Source organism: Catharus ustulatus, chromosome Z (assembly GCF_009819885.2).
Source record: "Catharus ustulatus isolate bCatUst1 chromosome Z, bCatUst1.pri.v2, whole genome shotgun sequence".
Classification (NCBI taxonomy): Eukaryota; Metazoa; Chordata; class Aves; order Passeriformes; family Turdidae; genus Catharus; species Catharus ustulatus.
The window spans coordinates 12805077-12826394 of record NC_046262.2 but is presented as its reverse complement, the minus strand read 5'-3'; the positions used below and the strand labels follow the sequence as shown (position 1 = coordinate 12826394).

The 21318-nt window shown below is 38.6% G+C and overlaps 1 protein-coding gene across 1 annotated transcript in view; it reads left to right on the top strand.

Moving 5' to 3' along the window:
* RICTOR (RPTOR independent companion of MTOR complex 2) overlaps nt 1-21318 on the top strand; it is an 82305-nt gene that overhangs the window by 18203 nt on the left and 42784 nt on the right. The window contains exons 4-9 of the mRNA XM_033085183.1: nt 8227-8291; nt 10453-10584; nt 11902-11965; nt 19811-19937; nt 20767-20936; nt 21180-21247. Of these exons, the coding sequence (XP_032941074.1) occupies nt 8227-8291; nt 10453-10584; nt 11902-11965; nt 19811-19937; nt 20767-20936; nt 21180-21247 (626 nt within the window). The remainder of the gene's footprint in view (nt 1-8226; nt 8292-10452; nt 10585-11901; nt 11966-19810; nt 19938-20766; nt 20937-21179; nt 21248-21318) is intronic.

Below are 21318 nucleotides of genomic sequence, written 5' to 3'. Positions count from 1 at the left end.
TTTCACTGCAGTTTTCATAGTGAAAAAGATTTAAAGACATTTCTGGAATAGGTCCGTCTTGATCATTTTTGATGTGCTTCTTCCAAATCATGGGCATGTGACAGGTATACTTTGAAAATGCAACAGCTATATTGGAAGCTGTCATTGTGAGCTCATGATGCAAGAATTAAATACTGCAGGATGGAGGTGAGAAAGAGACTGGAGAAAGAAACTGAAAGATATTCAGAAGGACAGCAAGTAGCATTTTTTGGGTAAAAGAAACCTGTGGAGAAAAACTGAGACAACTCATAGGTGGTGGACAGGGAGTTTAGGAAAAAGGATTGTAGGATGGTGAGTAGTTGTGGTTGCAACTAGTGTTGCATCTGTCAGTGCAAGGAAAACATGTGTTGCAGTCAGTGAGGCAGGAAACATTGAAGCTTCAGTGTGAGCCTCGCCCAAATTGATGGACTGCTAGAAGGATGTGGTGTATTGTACAGCTTATAGGATAGCACACCCAGAAATGAAAAACGAGTTCCTGTGGCTGAGGATGGATCCTGCAACCAGCAGCAGCCAAGAAATAACATAGTGGAGGAGGATGTGAGGGTTAAAGTAAAGTTTAAATTATGGTTGCAGATAACTTTGTTACAAAGATTTGAGTAAGATTGCCAGGAGTCCTGTTGACATTTTTGAGCCAATCTTAAGGAAAGAGCGAATACTCAAGGTGTGGGAAACCAGTTGATATGAGAACAAACATGCATGATAACCTTTGAAGTAGGCATCTTGGCTATTAAAATCCTTGTGAGATTGAGCACTTCAGTGGTAACATGTAAGATTCACTTAACAGGAGGGTGAGTACTGAGAACAAAATTGCAGTAACAAATGAATTTTTCTTCTAATACATTAATAGCAAATCTGTAAGTGCTAAATCTGTTGGTGCATGGCATTCACCAAGGACTGAACTACACACTGAAATGTCTTTTTTGGGCTGTTGTCTTGTGTCTGTCAGACATCAACCATTGAAAGAATGCTGCTGTTTTCTCTGGGATTTCAAAATGTGTTGCAAGAAAGCCCTTTATTCTGCTAGAAAAGTCTGATGCATAGCTAGGTTTTCTTTTCTTGTGATAATCTGGAAATTTTGAAATGTGAATGCTTCTAAATTCTCTAATTGTCTTAAAATTAAAGAGCTGGATTAGGTTTGTAGATGCACAGTCTGTAGTTAAAAGTTAATACTTGAAACTACAGATCTTAAACAGAGTCAATTTCACTGTGGAGAATCAGATGTTAAGCATCTGTAACTGTTAAATTAATAAATATGCATATTGTAATTAGAAGATGAACCAAATATTCTTTTTAAAACATAGTTTTGAGAAATTGCATGATTCCATAATTGACTATTTGAAGAATATTTGGGGGTTTTGTTAAACCCAGTATTGTAAATGGAAAATATTTAGAAAAATGGAAGGATGGTTTTCATAAATTCCATTTAAGACTGGCAGGAAATTTATGAGTTTGTGAAGAGCAACTTCATAAAACTAAATATGATGTTTGAAGATGGAGACTGTAGTTCATAACCTGATTTTAATTCTATCAGAATCACACTACTCAATTTAATATTGAAAACTTACTCTTATATTCATCTCCCTGAAATATGTACTTTGTAAGTGTATAACTTAGTGCATTTGGTTTTAAAAACTCTTCCTGTTTTTGTTTGAACTGTGAATGCAGTTGTGAGACTAGAATAAAAGTTGCAAGTTGTACTGTATTGTCTGCTTTGTGGTTGGAACAATTCTTGGTTTGTCATTCCAGTGGTTAACAGTGAAAGCCTGGAGCTTGGCGAGATGGTTTTATTTCCTTTTTGCACTCTGTTCTTCTACCGTGTGTTAGTATAGTCTCAGTTCCTCCTTTGTGAGACAGGATTGATATGCTAAGGGCTGAGGATGTTTGTATCCTGTCTTGGAATTATAGTGAATATGAACTTGATTTGTTTATAAATTGTTTCATTTTGAGGTCCATTTTTGAAGAACTTCTTGCTATCTGGGGTATTTGTACTATGGACAGGGAAAGGACCTTTGGAAATTTTTAATAGCATATTTCAGATAAAATAGTATGGAAAATCTATTATTCTCCTGACAGAAATATTATTGTACTTAATACATCTGAAGTAGTCTAAGCAGTTACTCCCAACTTCCACACATTTTTCCTTTAAAGACTGTAACTCTCACTGTTTTAGTTCTTTAGTCAGGGAAAGCAAAGTGTTTTTATCACTTGGAAACAAGTAATATAATTTACACCAAATGTGGAGTTTCCTGACAAGGGTCACAATAGACACTGAGTTTTGTATTATTTTCAGGATATCTGAATGGGTGTTATGTTCAAGTTTCTTTACTTGAAACTGGACTGGATTTTTAAGGTGAGATTTGTTCCCCTCACCTCCCTTTTTTAAGGAGCAGGAACATAATAATTTAAAAATTACTGAACTAGTACTGAACTAGGCTCCAGGGCTTTATGTAGAAGTTGAATACTTTAAATATTTTTTTAAAAAATAATGATGATCAGAAGTCAGCAGGAGTTACTAGTTCATCTGCTGGAATGAGACAGTAAAATAGATACTTTATATGAAGCTTGTGTGCTTAGGTGATGTAACTCCCGTTTCATTGCTATTTCCCTTTAAGAGAAATGTTCCCTAGTCACATTCAGGTCTCCACTGTGCAAAGTGTGCTTTATACATGTTATCTTACAAAACTTGCATTTCATTTATCAAAGTTTTGCTAGTACTACTTACTAGCTAAGTCATTAGTGTTCAAGTTCTTTGCCCTTTATCTGCAGAAGATGGGTTGTTCTTGCCCGACAGGTGGTCTAAGTTTTCTGTTCCAGGAGATTAGCATTCCCAGTCTTGTGATGCACAGGCTGTGGAAAGGTATGTTTACTTCTGAATTGCATCACCAGCCGACTTAAACATTTTATCTGCTTTGAATGAGAGCATGCTCCTCCTCTACTTGTCACCTAGTAAGTGAAGCTGCAACTTTATAGGCAAAAACTTTTATGAAGTAGTGCCTTAAGCTAATTTATATTCTGACCTGAAAACTGTTTGAGGATTTGACCTCCAGTAAATGGTCAGTGCCACTTTGAAATGTCACAGCAGTTCACAAGTGCATTTAGCTCCTGTAAACTGAGTAGGATTACCCATCTTTAATTTATATGGCCACCTCCATAAGGCAAGCACCTTGAAGTTCCCAACTTCTGCTGATTAGTACCAGAACTTCATGGTTGTCTTCTGGGTTTTCTCCACCCCCATGAGAAGCAGTAAGTTGTAAATCATTGAAAACCAGAAGAAACGGCACAGTTGCATTTACCTAGTGGAAAATATCTTTGGGATTTGAAGTATTTATTTATAATCCTCTGTTATAGAAGGTCCATTGGGAGTTTCTGAGAGATCCCTCATAGTTTTTTAAAACTATGTTTTCAATCTGTTCAAAACAAAGTGTTATTATTTAATAAAGCTCTACTGTTCTGCTCTCTATATCTGTTAGCTTTTGACCATGCCGCTGACTTTCACTAAAATTATAAGGATTGAGTGGCTTGGGTATGACCACAGAGGCTTTCATAGATTGGGTCTCTGATTCATAGTCTATCATTTTAGAATCTCTTTGTCTTTTGAAAAACCCAGGTATCTTAGACTGAATGTACTGCCTGACTGTAAAATTCATCCAGGTTAATAAATTACTGGCAAAACCTGAAATCTCAGGATGATGTAGCAGATAGAGACAGAACATGTACTTAGAGACATTCAGCTGTGTAACAAATGTGTCTGAAGCCAGAGTCCTCAGTTTCAGTAGGGGCTTCTGGTAAGACTGGGAGCTACAAAGTAGTCTTCACCTAAATATTGCCAGTGGTGGCTCAAACTGTATTTCCAAAGTTATAATGTAGTGATTGAATCTGAATGTGCAGAACGATATAATATTTTTACCTAGTAATTTCTGTGGCTATTCTGCTAAATATAAATTTGAATGGTCTCAAATGTACACTCCACTTGTGCATGCTGTTGACCTCCTATGGTTTTGTTGTTCTGAGCTACTGTTTCCAAGACATGTTGATGTGTTACTCATATTGCTGTGACTCATCTGAGTAGTATGAAGAACTCATAGCTAACAGTAAACATGAAAAAAGCCTTCACTGTAAGTTAGTCACTGTCTGACCCAATGTACTTACCATTTTGTCCTGATATTTAATCTTACCCTCAGAGAGTCTTTGCTATACCCAGTCACTGTGTATTTGACCACAAAATTTAATTTTGAGGTAGACTCATTTGTAGTTTTAACTCATAAAGTATACTCTGTTTGGTTTTGTTTGTACCTGTATAGAAATATGTAAAACTTACAGTATGTATTTTAAAATGCATACTTTTTATAGATAAGATCTATATATGGAAAATATATATACAATAAAAATATAAATAATTTCATAATTCCAGGTATTTTATGATAATCCATTGTCATTTTAATAAACTGTGCCAATGTATAGCCAAAGATAAATTTTAGTGTTCTGATACTGCTTGCCTAGAGAGTTATGCTGTCATGGTATGTATGTTAATTGTTAAATCTTACAGTCAAACATACGATAGTCACTTGACTTTGTCAGGAATTCAGCCATCTACAAATACCACTGCATTTGGGCCAGAATCATTGATCTGTTTAATGTTGTTTAAAGGTGAAATGAAAAGAAAGCAGTAATGGGGTTTTTTGTATAATATATTTAAAGAAAGGCATTTATAACATAGCAAGTGCCCAAGGAATTGGGACCACCTGAGCAGTCTGTTCTTTATAGCAGCTTCCATAACTACATTTTCCTCCTTTCAAACTTACAGATATCCAGCCTTACCACCCAGATTTTTTTTCCCCCTAGATTGAATAAACCAAGTGGCTCAGCCTTCGTGGGTGAATTTTCTACCTGCCTTGTCCATTTTTCAGCTACACTTTTTCCACTTTCCATATCCTTCCACAGAAGGATATGATATGCTGTTCCTATGATTTAGTTAAATCTTCTTACTGGGTTTGGGGACTCCTTTCAAGTCACCAAAACATTTTTGAATTCTGATCTTGCTGTCCGTATTTTTAGGCCCTTTTCTATATGGAACGTATATAAATTACAAGAAAAGCTAATGCATAAGTACTGATGTCTCATTAGAGGGAGAATTAACTAGTGGCTATTTTCTTTTCTGTGGGAGAAGTATTTCAAATGTATGCACAGATACTATCAAACACTTCTATAATTATTACTGTCAAATTCAGAAATTTATATCCCAACAGCAGTTAAAACTTGATGAGTTTTAACTTGTCAGGTTACATGTCTGTGTTTGAATTTCAAGATAAGGTCAGGTTCTTTTCAGCATTGATGAGCATGTGTACAGTGGGAGCACATATAGGTGAAAACAGTTGGTATTGAGAAGCTAATTATCACTGTATATATTTGGTGAGAGTGACAACCAGACTAGAACTGGTCCAGTGAACTGAATGTTTTTTAGCAGTGCAGCAGGTTAGGTGGGTTCCTGGTAGTCAAAAGCTTCAGTTTAATCTCAGGACTGCTCAAGATGCAAACCAATGGTAAGTGTGTGATAGGAGAGTAGCTTCACTAATGCACTAGTACACACTATAGCAGCTTTCTAAAAGATGGGTTTTTCCTACATCAGAATTAAAATTCTGTGGGTTTTTGTAAAGTGGGAAAAATAGACTGTTGAGGACAATATGTTGTGTTAAGTTTGGATTTCTCATTTTTGTCTGGGGTGGAGTGCTGGGAGGGGTTTAGATGTATAAATGATTAGCCTAAACAACTATTGATGTAACTCTCTGTAACTGAACAATGAACTGTTTTTACTCACTGTCTTCTTGCACTGTTTTGCTTACACTCTGCCAGCCAATTTTTACAGTTCATAAGATTTCAATAGAAATGCTAAAGCAGCAGTGGTGGCCTTAGGCAGTCCAACAACATGGCATAAAAATAGATTGATGTTAGGAAGTGACATACTGTCATAACCAGTTAGTGCATCAATTGTCTAGTTTTATTATTAGTTAAGTTAGAAAGGTGGTAAGAAAAGGTTATGTAAAAACTTTCCTTATGTTTTATAATTGTCTTTGGTTAAGAAAAATGCCAAATCCAAATTACTTGAATTAACTTACAGTAATTTCACGAATACAAGCCGCAGCAATTTGACAAAAATTTTGGTGGAAACCCGGAAGTGCGGCTAATACTCGGGGGCGGCTAATATGTGAATAATTTTCTGACATTTACAACCTCAGAAGTGCCAGCCAGGGCGCTGAGCCAAGCACCTACCAGTAAAAACCGGCGCTCCGTGATTGTTACAAAGTGTTACCCTGTTGCCCTGGCTCCCTGCAGGCAGCAGCGCCGCCATTGCCGCGGCCCGGGGAGGAGGGGGGAAGCGCGCGCCGCCATTGCCGCGGCTTGGGGAGCTGACGGGAGCCCCGAGCAGCCATTGCTGCGGCTCGGGGAGGAGGCGGGGTGCTTTGTCCCCGCCCGCCGCCGCCGCGGCAGGAGCGGGGAAACTCCGTCCCTGCCTGCCACCGCAGGGCAGCGCCGACCCGGGGTGACTGAGCCCAGTGGCAGCGGCAGCCTGCCCCGAGCAGCACCACCGAGCTGAGCCACCTGGCCCCGTCAGCAGCCCCTAGTGGGCCGAGCCTGCACAGCCTTAGCTCAGCCAGTAAACCCCGCCCTCCCGCAGTTCTGTTACTAATTGCACGCAGGTCCTCGCTGCGAACGACAGAGCGGCTTATATTCGGGTGCGGCTTATTTACGGACAAAAACTGAAATGTTTGCCAGCACCCAGAGATGCGGCTTATACTCAGTGCGGCTTGTATTCGTGAATTTACTGTAATTTATTTGAGCCTAAACATAGAGCTGATCCAGGCCAGTTTAGTAATCTCTCATTAACAGCCTTAAGTTTCAGCATTATCACTAGGTATTATTCTTGAAATACAATTTTGTAAGATGTAATGTGATACTGAATGAATTTCTACTTGTTGAGCATAAATCTAAGTACTGTTTGAATTTTAATGCCCTTGCTAATAAAAGCAGAGTTTCTGTGCAATATACCATAGTTTTACTGTAAACTAAGTAAAACTGAGGCATGGAACACATTAAATATTTTAAATTAACCTTGATTTGGCTGTTTGTGTTGTTTATTATAAATTTCTTATTGTTAACTGTAAATACACATAAAGAATGAGTCATAGGGTTTGATATATTACAGTATTTTCAGAGCAGAGGTAATGACTAGTTAGCACAAATACTTCCTGGATTCCTGACTGAGGAGAAACTTAATACTACACTGACTTAGAATGTACACATGCCTGTTTCAAAAAAGGAGGATAAAGTGCAAAGCTATTGCAATCAGTATTAGTCACTTAAATTTTTGGAAGTGCTCAGAAAAATGCTTTGGGATTTGGACATGATAATACTTTATAATTTTAGCCAGGAATAGTAAATGAGATTACTAAGAATTTCTTTGCTGCTCTTGAAAAGAACAGCATCAGCTCTTCTTACAGAAGAGATTGTTTTCCTTTCCTCAAGAGGCTAAAATAAAATGTTGGTGACCTAGGTTGCTCCTTCTAAGCATGGTTTTGGACTTAAAAACAGTGCTTGTAAGTCTTCTATTCACAATTACTAGATACAGTTGAAGTGTCCAGTTTGTGACAGTTTATAGCTGTCTTTTTGTGTGTATAAATTCAACCTTTACTCTGATTTTTTGGAGGTGCAAGTTCTGTAGAATGGGTGGCAGGCCAAGACCAAATATCTTGGTAATGCCTTCTGGTTTTTTTTTTTTTTTTTTAATAGTTCTGTGCTACTGTGTCAAAGCAGGGCAGTGGACCATCAGAGTCAGTCTGTTTCTAAACCTGAGCTCCTGCAGATTTGCTTTGACTTCAGTCATTTTTGCTCTCTGCTCAAATTACCAGTTGCCAGCTGCCAATCTGGTGCTCTAAAATTAACGGACCAGTACACAGCTTATACAACTGTGCAACGTTTTTTGGTGTGAAAATCCACAGGTGAGTCTCTGTATCTGATGTGTATAGGAACACAATACAAACAGCCAGAGTTCTCAGAGAGGTCTGAAGCTGGTGCTCTTCCTTGCTACAAATTAAATTCCTCAGGTTTTTTTGAAAGCATTTCCCAAAATATACAGTTTTCATGGTAATTTTTGGAGAGCTATAAATAATAGATATTTTCTTCTATTTTCAGCTGCTTTGTAATACTGGTCATGCTGAAGAAAAGTTAGGTTTTACCTATGACAGCATCATAATATGGTAAGTAGTAAAGAGCACTACAGTGATCCTAGGGAACTTCAGGAACTTGTTTTGCTGCAATTAAATAAACTTCATTTGTACTTTTGAGATAGTATTTTGTATTTATAATATGTTTGAAATTTCATAATGAAATTATATAACCTGCAAATATTTTAATGAGTAAAATCAGAAATACATTACTCACTTTTGGGCAAACAGAGACAAACCCTCCAAGGCAGAAGTGTAGATTTCTTCATTATATTCCTCACAGATGTAAAAGTACCTCTAAATATTTCAGTACCTGTAATACTGAAACAGCACTTGTCTATAAAAGTGTCTTGTAGTACTTGTCTAATAAAAATGTACATCTACAAAATACAGAGTATACTCTTGATACAGAATCAGGATTTACAGATTGTTATTTTTTGTTGTATTGGTATGTGTCTGTCCATGTAGCACTGCTTTTCCTGCTACTGACATCCCCTGTGTATATATTTCAGTTGGAATTTCTGTCTGTTTTGTGAACATTTCTGACTGTCAAATGTATATGCTTATTTCCAGAAATCTGTAAATTTATCTTGAAGACCAGCACTGGTGACAAAAGCAAATAAGATGTAATATTTAATGCATTTCTGTCTTCTTTCAATTTAGATCTCCCTTAAGGAAAAAAGCTTAAGAAAGCTAATTGCTCTTTGAGCAAAATGTTGGGATATTTTATGTAGTTGTTTACTTAGCTAAAACTGGTCTTTATCTTTTTGACTAGCTGTATGTTTTCATTGCGTACTTAAAGATACCGACACATCTTTTTGGTAGCTTTTTCTTTTGAGTTGAATCTCACTGTAGTCTTGTCCTTTGTAGTGGTTTTACTGTGCCCATTCTTTAAGTGGTCTACAGGTTCCTTGTGAGGGAGAGAGGAGGGGCAGGCATGATCACTTCTTTCCATTGGCCTACTGACAGGACCCAAGGGAATGATGTGAAGTTGTGTCAGGGGAGGTTTGCGTTGGTTATCAGGAAAGGATTCTTTACCCAGAGGGTGGTTGGGCAGCGACCACATCCCCAAGCTTGGCAGAGTTTGGGAAGTATTTGAACAACATTCTCAGGCACATGGTGTGACCCTCAGGATTGTCCCGTGCAGAGCCAAGAGTTCGGCTCAAAGATCCTTGGTATCAAGAGTACACCCAGTATCAACACAGGCTGAGGCTTGAACTGTTTGAGAGCAACCCTGCTGAGAAGAACTTGGGGTGCTGCTGGACAAGAGGCTGGACATAAGTCAGCAGTCCAGTGTCCAGTCTTGGAAGTCCAGAAATCCAGCTGTGTCCTGGGCTGAATTCGAAGTAGCATGGGCAACGTATTCATATTACAGGAAAGATGGTCTTGAAACAATTCCCTACTTGGTTCTGAAATTAATGATCAGTTCATCTTTATTGAAAATGGTACAACAGCCTTTCTACTTTGTTTAGGTGTCACCTAGGAGTAGGCTTCTGTTACAGTGACTTACCCAGGCCAGGTATTCACCAAAACATGCTGAAGATTTTTTGCCTTGGACTAGGCGATTGCCATGTATGACAACTCTAGGATAAGGAAATAAAAGAATAAGTCCTTTGTAGAAGCTCAGTCTCACTGGCTGAAGTATTTACATTCTTAGATGTCCAGTGAAAAATCATACTAGTAAATGTCACTGGGTGGGTTGTGGTGGGGAGGATTCCCAACCCACCCAACACGACATTGAGGAAGAGGGACGAATCTCCTGAGGGCCTTCAAAAGGACCATGTGCTGCTTTGTGCTTGCTAACTCAATTTCTAGAGTTCTTCTATGTCTCATTTCTTCTTACCTACCTTATTCTGCCTCTTAATTTTCTTGGACTAATATTGTGCTCAGCTGGTTTTTTTTGTCAGAGAACAAGTTGTGTACAGGTTTTCATTTTATGTCATTTCATGGATGTACAAGCTGTTATTTGGGGAAAAAATTCATTTGTGGCTTTTTAAAATTAATATATTGTCTACATCTGCTGACTAGGATGAGGACTTGACTTCTAGGTTGCACATGAGAAGACCAGAAAGTCAGAAAATGAGTTCAGAACATTTATTTTTAAAAATCATACTTGTTTTCAATTTAAATGGGTAAGTAGTAGCTACGTGTCAGATGGTGAAGTTATTTATCCCTCTTATTTTCTCCATTGTAGTCTGAGGTTAGCTTTACTTAATGAAGCAAAAGAGGTGCGAGCAGCAGGATTGCGAGCCCTCCGCTATCTTATTCGAGACTCCAGTATTCTCCAGAAGGTGCTAAAGTTGAAAGTGGATTATTTGATAGCCAGGTAATTTTCCTCTTCTTCTTGTAAGTTGTAAAGTTCTAAATCACTTACTTTTTCATGGTTGAGACAGGAGAGAAGTGTTTTCATATTCTCCTATGTTCTTGGTAGGTAGTTTTATAAAATACATTTTTCTTCAACAGAATATTTAATCACACTAACTATTCCAAATAAATGCTATCTTAATATATAATATATTACAAGTAATCCAAAGAATTTCTTATTTTAATCATGAATGCCATTAAGTATAAATTAATAAGGTTGAAATATTAAATAATTTTCATGTCTTAAGTTTTTATCTGGGAGTTGTTTGATTCTTTGTATTATCACAGTGCTGTGGAGCCTCTACTACAAAGTCAGAGCTAAAAAGTAATTTCAGGCATGTAAGGCACACCCTTTTGACTAAAATTTTGGTCCAATCCTGGAAGTGTGCTTTATACCCTGGAGCACCTTATGTATGGACAAAGTTCGGAAATTTGCCAACCCGGAAGTGCGAGCCCGCAGCAGCCCCGAGCGGGGCAGAGCCTGCCCGACCCAGAGCTGAGCCAGTAAACCCAGTGAGCCCGCGATTCTGTTACTAATTCGTTAGCGCGTGGATCCTCGCTGCCAAAAAAAAAAAAAGTGCACCTTATAGTCCAGTGCGCCTTATATATGGACAAAGTTCGGAAATTTGCCAACACCTGGAAGTGCACCTTATACTCCGGTGCGCCTTATACTCATGAAATTACTGTAGTTAATATCCAAGAATTTGTAGTCTAATATAATCAATGACACAACAGAAAAATACTGAAAGGCAAACCAATTGTGAGATAATACAATCGGCATGATGAATAGATATAAATAATAGCACTTCTAGTGTTTCCTGTAATTAATTTTTAAATTTAATATGCTGATACAGATTTGTGTGTGAATTTCTATTAATAAATATGTAGTTTTAGTCTGCTGTTTAATTTTTTTGGTGTGAAGGGACTTTTCTGATCTGAGAACACTCAAAGTGTGTTGATGCGAAACATTACAAATACTTGGTGTGGTCTCATTTGCAAGTCACAAATGCAACTGACTGGGAAAATAATTGTTGAAGCATTATGCTCTGCCATTTTATATTTGAGAATATTCCACTGACTTAATTTTAATGAAAATAGCTGAGAAAATATAAACAAAACCTAACTGATGTATCATAATGTGTGTATTTGCTGAAAAGTGTAGTTTTTAAACCATTTTTTTTTCTTTTGTGCTGATGTACGTCAATATTAACATGCGGTTAAGCGTTAAGGTGCAAGTTACGGTTGTTATAAACAAAATGTGTTTTTTAACTTATTTTAGGTGCATTGACATACAGCAGAGTAATGAAGTAGAAAGAACACAAGCACTTCGATTAGTCAGAAAGGTAAAATCTTCTATGTATGGTTGTATCTGCTGTGCCACTCAATTGTGCTGACTCCTGCTTGTCTCCATCAACAGTGCTTTTTGACATCTCTAATACCTTTCTTTGTCTTAATCATGTAACATAGCTGATAATTTAGAAGAAAAATGTAGTAAAGAGAGTTGTTTTGATTTTACATTTTTACCATTTAGAATTCTTAAGTGCACTAGAAAAGTTTGCTTACTGGGCAAGGTTTGGGAAACACTTATCCAAGAGTGAATGCAAGGGCATAAAAATAACATTAAGTTTCAATATTGGAATTATGACAACTTCATTGTATAGTTTGTTTTAAGCACCTGTGAGCAAGATTGGGAGATTTTCTGGCATGTGAGAAATGAGACAAATTGTCACTGAAGTAATCATTGAAGGAATACTTATAGACTTACTGCTTTATTTGTGGCAGTTGATGCTATCCATGTAGGATTTTGTCTCAGATACTCAATAAAATGTGGTTGGTCCGTGATGGTTATTACACTGTGCACCCATGGATGTGAGATTTTAAAGGATAGTAGCTGCATTTTCAAATTCATCCTACAGAAATTGGCATATACAGTTACCAAATCTATTCAGGAAGCATAATAATATTCTGTTTGTGCTGGACTTCACTGTTCTTTATTATTCTCTTATTCTTATAAAAACTACCAAAAACAGAAGTAAAGTTTGAAGTAGTTGAAGAATGCTTCCCCCAGAGCACTGTCTGTGTTAAATCTCTTTTTGTATTTTAAATCTATCTAAATGTGTTTTCTGTCTTAGAGAAGATACAATGTGCTTGATTAACAATTGTGCCAAAAAAGAGAGTTTTAAATATTAAACACAACTTCCTCCAAACCCAAATAAGCAAAAAACAAACAAAAAAACCCCATTATAAAGGAGCAGATTCCTAAGGAAGAACTTTATAAAAGTTCTTTGCAAATCTTCTTTGAAATAAGAGCTCCAGTATAGACTCAATAACATAAATCAGAAGATGGAAACACATCTATAACCCTTGGTGAGTTTTTTCCTCCGTCATGATGCATGTTGGTATACAACAGGTGTGTGCATCAAATCCACAGGCTGTGCAGCCACATTTGTGGTTCCTTGCTGCTGAGAACTCTGTTGATGGAAAGCCTTTTCTGGCATCTTTTGCTGCTTACCTATAACATTCTGTTTTCTTAAAAGACAGTGTCAGTCCAACAAAAAGTCACCCAGCCTGCTACCACTGAAGTTAACAGCTTTCTCATGTGCTTTCTGGGTGTCCTGGTTTAGGGCAAATTTGGGAGAAAACCTCCAAAGGCCCCCTACAGGAAACAAACCCAAGCGGCCCCTCCCCCAACCAGTTTAGGAAGAAAAAAACTTTCCAGGGAACTTCTCTGCTTCAGTCAAAAGCTAACTAAGAGCAAAGGAGAGCTCTCTCCCACTGTCCACCATGGCGACACAGTCCAGTAGATGAAGCGATGAAACTCCTGTCTCTGTATTTTGAAAGCAACTGCCTCAGACATCTCAAATCCAGCCTTAAAGGTACAAAACTTGTTTCTGGGCTAAAGTGACAAATGGGGATACAATTCATCATAAAGTCACCCCAGGACATTCCATCCCTTATTCCCATATCAGCAGTCCTGCTGTAGATGGGTTGTCTGACAGTCCAGGCAAGGTGTTCAGTGCCTTGTTGACACTCTCTGTCTCGACAGCCGGTCTCCCAAATGCCCACCTGAGTCCCTTTGGATCTTTGAAATACTCATTTCAAAGGGTAGGGAGGAAATCTGTGCCCAAAATGCATGGGGTCTCTGGGCCAGTGTTTCTTCCATCCATTTCCAGTTAGGCTCACCTCAGCTTCCACCAAAGTAAAATCCTGTGATCCCCTGTCACGCCAGTGATAGAAACAGATTCTCCCCCCACATATCTTGATGGGATTAATGTGCACTGCGAACCAGTGTCAACCAAGGCCTCACATTTTTGTGGTTCAGGAGTGCCAGGCCAGTTTGTCCACACAGTCCAAAAAACACGGTTTTCCCTAGCCTCTACCTGACTAGAGGCAGGGCCCCTCTAAGCCTGGATATCCTTCTTTCTCTGAGCATATGTCTTGGAGGTTCCTTCAAGGGGATTGGATTTACCATCTCATCATCATCACCATCGTCATCATACCTGGCAGTTTGGTTATGGGCAACTGGAGCTGCTTCCCTTTGGATGGAACTTCTTCTCTGAGTTTTGCCTTCCTTCAGTTCATGCACCTGTTGGGCCAGAGCAGCAGTAGATTTTCCATCCCATCTCCTCATGTTTTTTCCACTGTCACTCAGGAAGAATGCAGCTCAGCTCGTGGTGTGTACCTTCTCTCCTTATCTGGGGAACATCTGCATTGGGTACCAGAACCTCTGATCTGCACAGCCAAGATTTGGAGAGGGTCCTCTTTAATGCTTTCCCTGAGTTTCTCATGATTCTCCTGTATCCTGTCTTCTAATTTTTGCAGACGTATTTCCACAGCTGCGATTCTGATGTGTTGGGCCATGCACAGCATCTACGTATGCTTGGAGCTTCTTTGCCATATCAAACTTCTCTCTTTCATCCCACTTCATTATTCCTAAAGCAGAAGCATATTCTTGTGGCCCAAGTCATACAAGTTTTCACCATATCACAGATGTACATGGTACCGAATTTGGATTCTTAGTTGTCATCTGAAAAGACAATATCTACCACTGCCATTTCTCAAGTGTTGAATCCCTTGTTCTATCATCTTCCACTGGGTGTGCTGCATATAGAGATAATCTGCACACAGATACAGTAATTTCACTAATACAAGCCGCAGCAAGAAGACTAAAATTTTGGTGGAAACCCGGAAATGCGGCCAATATTCCGGTGCGGCTAATCTATGGACAAAAATGTGATATCTGCCCTTACCTAGTATCATGCTGGTCCAGTCCCGAGCCGAAACAGTCTGAAATCCATGGTTTCCCGTTGTTCCGACGATGAACCAGTCAGAGAACAGCTTATTGCCTGCCTGTGGATGGCGGCGTTACTGAGGGGCGGGGGTTGTTATCGGGGTGAGTTACCTCGGCGAGTTACCTCGGCAGTTCGATAAAAGTGTGTGATATTTCTCTGTACTTTTTAGAGTGTTTTCAGTCTTGTGCGGCTACGGGGCTGGCTGGGCTCGCAGGGAGAGGGCTGGGGGAGCCACTCAGCCCGCAGGGAGAGGGGTAGAACGGCCACTTGGCTCGCAGGGAGAGGGCTACAACGGCCGCTCCCCCCGTGGGGCTGCGAGGGCCAGAGCGGCCGCTCCTGTGCCAACACAGAGATGTGGCTCCGCTCGGAGCTCAGCTGCCTGCCCGCGCAGCTGAGCGGCTGTTTAAAGGCAACGCGGATCCATTGGGAATGCTCGCAAAATGACCACACTATTGTTCCTGTCTTTTTCGGCTTGTAAATAAAGGGTGTGTCTTTTTTCACTTGGAAACAATGTTTCTGAGGTCGGCAGTAAGCCAGTAAGCCCCGGCGATCCCGCGATTGTGTTACTAAATGACGACTTTGTGAAAGTTCGCGGCGAACTAAAGTGCGGCTAATATTCCGGGTGCGGCTTATCTATTGACAAAGACATCAATGTTGCCAACACACCGGATATGCGGCTTATACTCCGTGCGGCTTGTATTCGTGAATTTACTGTATCTTTGTGCCACACTTCCCAGGACGCATTCCCAGAGACTGAGGGTTAGCTGCCCTCATCATTCCTTGGTCAATAACGGGATCATGTGACAGGGATACCAAATGCCTCATTTCACTACCATCCAGAATTGTAGCCTTGCCTGCAGCATCCAAAAGACGGACTAGCCAACTAATTCTAGATTCATCAGATTGTCTGGTGTAATCTTTTCTTAGGCCACAAAGGTCTTTCAGAGATAAGAACTCAATTTCAGGGGAAAGGACTTCTGATCTGTGTCAGTTGCTTTGATTTCTCATTTTGTTTCAGGAGCTCACTTTGAAGATCCTGCCCCTGGATCATCGTTGTCCGCTGGCCGATCAGTTTTGCTGGTGTGCTTCCTTTCTGCCGCAACTGCCAGTGACTTACTCTCACTGTTGGGTTTAGCTGCTGGCTCAGGCTCACAGTCTGGTTTGCTATAACCTGAGTAGCTAGAGTGTTAGCTGCAGCCTGAGTGACTGGGTGACTGGGGTAGCTGTTGATTTATCTCCCTGCCCTCTGCCTCTCTCTGCTGCCCTGCAGTATCTAGCAGTGTGCAATAAGCATATGCCAGGGCCCAGCTTACCGCAATGATCTTTTTTTCCTGATAGTCATCATGGCACTTCTCTTTCAAGTATTTCCCCACCTCAGCTGGGTTCTGAATTTGGTCACATGGCAAGTCCCAGACTACAGGGTTAGAAAATTCTTTCAGGATTTGGCCCATTCACTCCCATTCTCCACACCACTCAGGAGTTTCCATGTCTGGGTCTGCTCCTGGATCAACCCTCATTCTAGAGAAGTGGAAGACTGTATAGAGGAAGCTTACCAGATTAAATACCGGAACAGGGGAAACTGAACATTCTCCAAAAGTGATGTAACAGGTTCAAAGGAGAAAAAGGAAAGTCTGAAAAGCCTCATCCCCTGCTCCTCCTCTAACAAACTGGGTACATAACCATGAACCATACATACCTTTAGAAACTTTCTATAAATCATTATCACCAAACCTAGCACAATAGCTATTCGAATCTGTACCCCTCTACTGTAAAAACTTCATATGAGGGACAATAATAGAACTAGTTCTGGATAAGAAGATAAATCTAGGGACCATAAAGATATTGCCACTCAAAAAAGCCTAGGGACCAGAGAAATATGAAGGCCTCCACTCCATGGGACATTATGAATTCAAGTAACATGACTACTGACTGCTTTGTCCCGAAACAGAGTAATTACAAGCAAAATGCAGTCAGTACAGGTCTTTTCCACTTTATTGAGCTGTGCATTGGGTGCCAATGAAATGTATTTGTCCTGGTTTAGGGCAAATTTGGGAGAAAACCTCCAAAGTTCCCCCTCAGGAAGCAAACCCAAGTGACCCCTCTCTCAACCGGTTCGGGAAGAAATTTCCTCAGAGAGAATTGGAAAAAACCTGTTTATTCAACAGGCAAAGCACAAAAAAATGAACAGTACTGAATAACAAAACCTCTCACCACTCTGAAGAGATGACCAATTCAGAAAGTCTCTCTCCTGTGGGTGGTAGCTCAGCTGTAGCTTGGCTCAGTCTGTTATCAGTCCATCTAGTGCTGGAAAATGCCGCTGCCCAGGCTAGGCCCCAGTGGGCCCCAGGTGCCCAGTCTAGAGCGGGTTGAAATAATTCCAGGAAAGAAAGAAAATAACTTTCTGGGGGACTTCTCTGCTTCAGTTAGTCAAAAACTAACTAAAAGCAAAGGGGAACTCTCTCCCACTATCCACTACAGTGACTGTCCAGGAGGCAAAGTGATGGAACTCCTGCCTCTGATTTGAAAACAACTGCCTCAGATGTTCCACTGCTTCTCCTTCCCCTCCCTTCACTCTCAAATGCAGCCTTAAAACTTGTTTCTGGGCTAAACAGACGAATGGGGATAAATTCAACATCACAAAATCACCCCAGAGTACTGGGCCACAACAGTTAAGCATGCATTGGCATAGAGCTGTCAGTACTCTCACAAGGAATACTGTGCTTCCTGAACAGCACATTCTGTATTATCACATTGTCTGTTTGCCGCCCTACTTTTGCCCTTTTTCTACCTCTGTCTTCATCTCCCTCAGTGTCTCAGACTTAGTGATTTGATTCCAGGATTCCTAAAGGATTATATAAAGATCTAGAAGGGAAGAATGAATGACAAATAAAATGAAAAAAAGTTAACAAACTTGTTCAGAAGATAAATTTCAGTGAAACTTAACTGGGTTTTTCCAGTGTGACAAAACTATTGTTTTCAGTTTCAAGATTTGGCTCTTCAACCTCATCTTTGGTAGTAAAAATGTCTATGAGAATTGCATAGATTAACATTAAAACCTTCCCTTTTCTTTCTTTTCATAGAGAACAACAACAAAATATAAGATACTAGTATTTATTTACTAATTTAGAAAAGGCAATCATAATTTTTTTTTAAAAAATACTAGGTTTAAATGGTATAGTAAGATTTTTAAAAATCTAATTTTTAAAGTTGATGTCCAGTAGTTTCTGAAGGCTGTTTTCTTTTTAAAGCAGAAGTCAGGGTTAGATGCAATATGTACCATCTTTTTTCTTCCTGTTTTCTGAAGGAGTCTTAAAACACCAAATTCATAGTCTTTATTACTTATTTCATCTTAGCTATTTGTATTACCTGTCCTTGGTCTTTACAACTGCATTTTAATACCTGGAGCAGATTCAAAGTAAATACAGAAAATTCTTTATTCTACTAATGTGTTTAGAATTGGGTATTACAAGAAACCTTTCCTTCTTGTGTCTTAAAAACACAGAAAACAGTGAAGCAGAACAGCATGTGTCCTCCCAGGAAGTACCATGCCAATATCAGTAGCAAACAGGTTGTAGTTTCTAGAGTGGATTGGTGCACCTTTTCTATTGCTTATTCTTGTTTCTTCTTGCCAAGTGTAAAAGTGAAAGACTGTGTGGGTGGGAGACAATTTGTTTTTTCCTTTAAGTCCTATCTTAAAACTTTCTGTTTTGTTGGCATTATGTATAACAAGAAACTTCTCAAAAACATGTATTTAAAGATTGATTTGTTAGAACTCTTCCACTATTTTTGATATAATGGTTGATCCCTCTCATTTTAACATCTCGGCAAAGTAAGGTAGAAAACCAATCATCTTTACACAAATACCTGTAACATATCAAAGAGAGATGTAAGATGGATACAGGACAAAATGTTTTTGGAAGAATTGCAGGGATAAGCCTTGTTTTGTTGAAGACAAAAGAGATGATAAGCAAAAATATGGGAAACTGCCCTTAAATTCTGGGTGGTTGATGGATATTGAATATTTTTTTAATGTCTCATTTTTATTTGTTAGTGAAGAAAGAAAAAAAAAATGACATGACTGAGTGGGCTATAAAAGATTTCACTGTTCCCTTTTTGGGCAGCCAGACAAAAACCTGCTTCCTTCTTAGTAATACATCTGTTTAGTGATATTCTTGCTCCGGAAGGATATGTGTATTTAATATTCACAAACTGAAAAAATTTGAGCAACCGGTTGTTCAGCCTTTCTAATCATAGCCTAACTTGGAGGACGGTGAAGAGTTGGTGGTATTGGTTGTTCAGGAGTGGCTTTCCTTACCTTTAATCTGGTGTGAATTCTGAGTATCCTAAACCAACAGCTGAGGCTTTCTGTGGTGCAGTGTCCTTAATAGTAGATGAGTATGTGGTCTACTCTGTGTCATTGGATAATGTTCTTTGTCAATAAAGATATTATTGGGAAAAAAACTGATGAAGATAGTTTTATTCTCACTGCAAAAGACATATTTTAAATTCTTTCTTATTAAGGTAAAATATAAAAATAAAAAACTGAAGCAAGAAGAGAATGGTAAACTGACAAACGAAATGTAAGAAATTTCAAGAGCAAAAGAAATTATTGTGAAGATTTACCGGATACAACCAAGTATTAGGTGGACTAGTCTGTCTAACTGTATGTAGGAAACAGAATGCTGGTGAATATGAAAGTATATTTAGAATATTTAGAATACTTATAGAATGCATATATTATGAATATATTATACAATTTGTATTATATATTATGTATAGTATGTTAATATATATTGTTTGTATATATATATTCTATATATTTCTATAGAATATAAAAACATATATATTTAGACAAATACAAAGAAATCAGAGGGTTTTTCCTTTCCTTTTTGGCAGATGATCACTGTGAATGCTTCATTGTTCCCCAGTTCTATTACTAATTCTTTGATAGCAGTTGGAAATGATGGTCTTCAAGAAAGAGACAGAATGGTTCGAGCATGTATAGCCATTATCTGTGAACTAGGTAAGATGATTTTTTCTTAATGAATGTTCAGTTTTGATGTGGTTGTCATTCACAGTATTTTTTTAATAAGGAGATGTTAAGTGTTATTTGATTACAGTCAGTTTCATGGATTTTAGTTATTATTATAATATAAACCAAAATTACTTAAAATCTATTTATGTATCCAAGGCTAAGGTTTCAGGTTTTCATCTTTCCTTCAAGACTTGGCAGTTTTTGATTTTCCTTAAAAACATTTTTTTACTGCAGTTGGTGTTTCTCAAACTAATGGATTTGAAATAGAGAGATTTCCATGCACAAGATAATGACAAATTTGGAAGAGTTCAGAGAACTACAAAGTATTTTGCTTTATAAAAATTTTCGGGGTGTGTACTGTAGTTATGTGGTTTGTACTAGCTCCCTAAATTTTAATTTGGCTACTGATTTTTGAAATTTTTCAAAATCAATCAGTGGGAAATAATTTCAGCAATTTATTTTCAAGATAAAAACTCCTGCTTTAAAGAAATAAACAAAATGTTACTCTTATTTCAGTATAAATACTTTGTCTTTGTCAGTTCAGTTAAGCTCATGAAAACTCTTTATGGGGAAATCCAGAAACCGCTGTGTGAAAACTTGGTTGGGAAGTGGCTGGATTCTGAGTGACCAGTATTTTTGTGTATGATAAATTAATCTGAAATTGCAGTTCATTGCCAGTGTCAGCCAGTTCCAGTAAAAGCTTTACATGTGCCTCTGCAAAATAAGATCTCCATACTTGAGATTACATGTTTGTCATATTCCATGAAGTGTTTTATCTTCGATCACTGGCCAAAATGACTCATTTTCCTTTATCTAGCACTTCAAAATCCCGAGGTGGTGGCTCTTCGGGGTGGTTTAAGTACCATCTTGAAAAATGTGATTGACTGTCAGCTAAGCCGAATAAATGAGGCTCTGATAACTACAGTTTTGCACCTCATTAATCATCCAAAGACCCGCCAGTATGTGCGAGCAGATGTAGAATTAGAGGTGAGTGCAGTTTTACTTGTTCAGTTACAGAAATTAAACACTGTATTACTCATTAAAATGTTTTACTTTTGTCTCAGATTTTGTCTGTGTTGGTGCAGTGTCTAAAAGATAATGTTTCAGACTGAGCGCCTAAGGTGTATAAAGCAGGAATAATACAACAGTTTGAAGTGGGAGTGAGGAAAGGGCAATAGTGATTTAACTGTATTTTCATGTGAAAATAATGCATGTCTTTCTTTTGTTTAGCGAATTTTAGCCCCTTATACAGATTTTCACTACAGGCATAATCCAGACACAGCAGAAGGACAACTCAAGTAAGTGTTAGTGCTGCTACTTGTGTTAGCAGTTAAGTTCATAGCATTGGAATTAAGCTGTACTTCCTTCC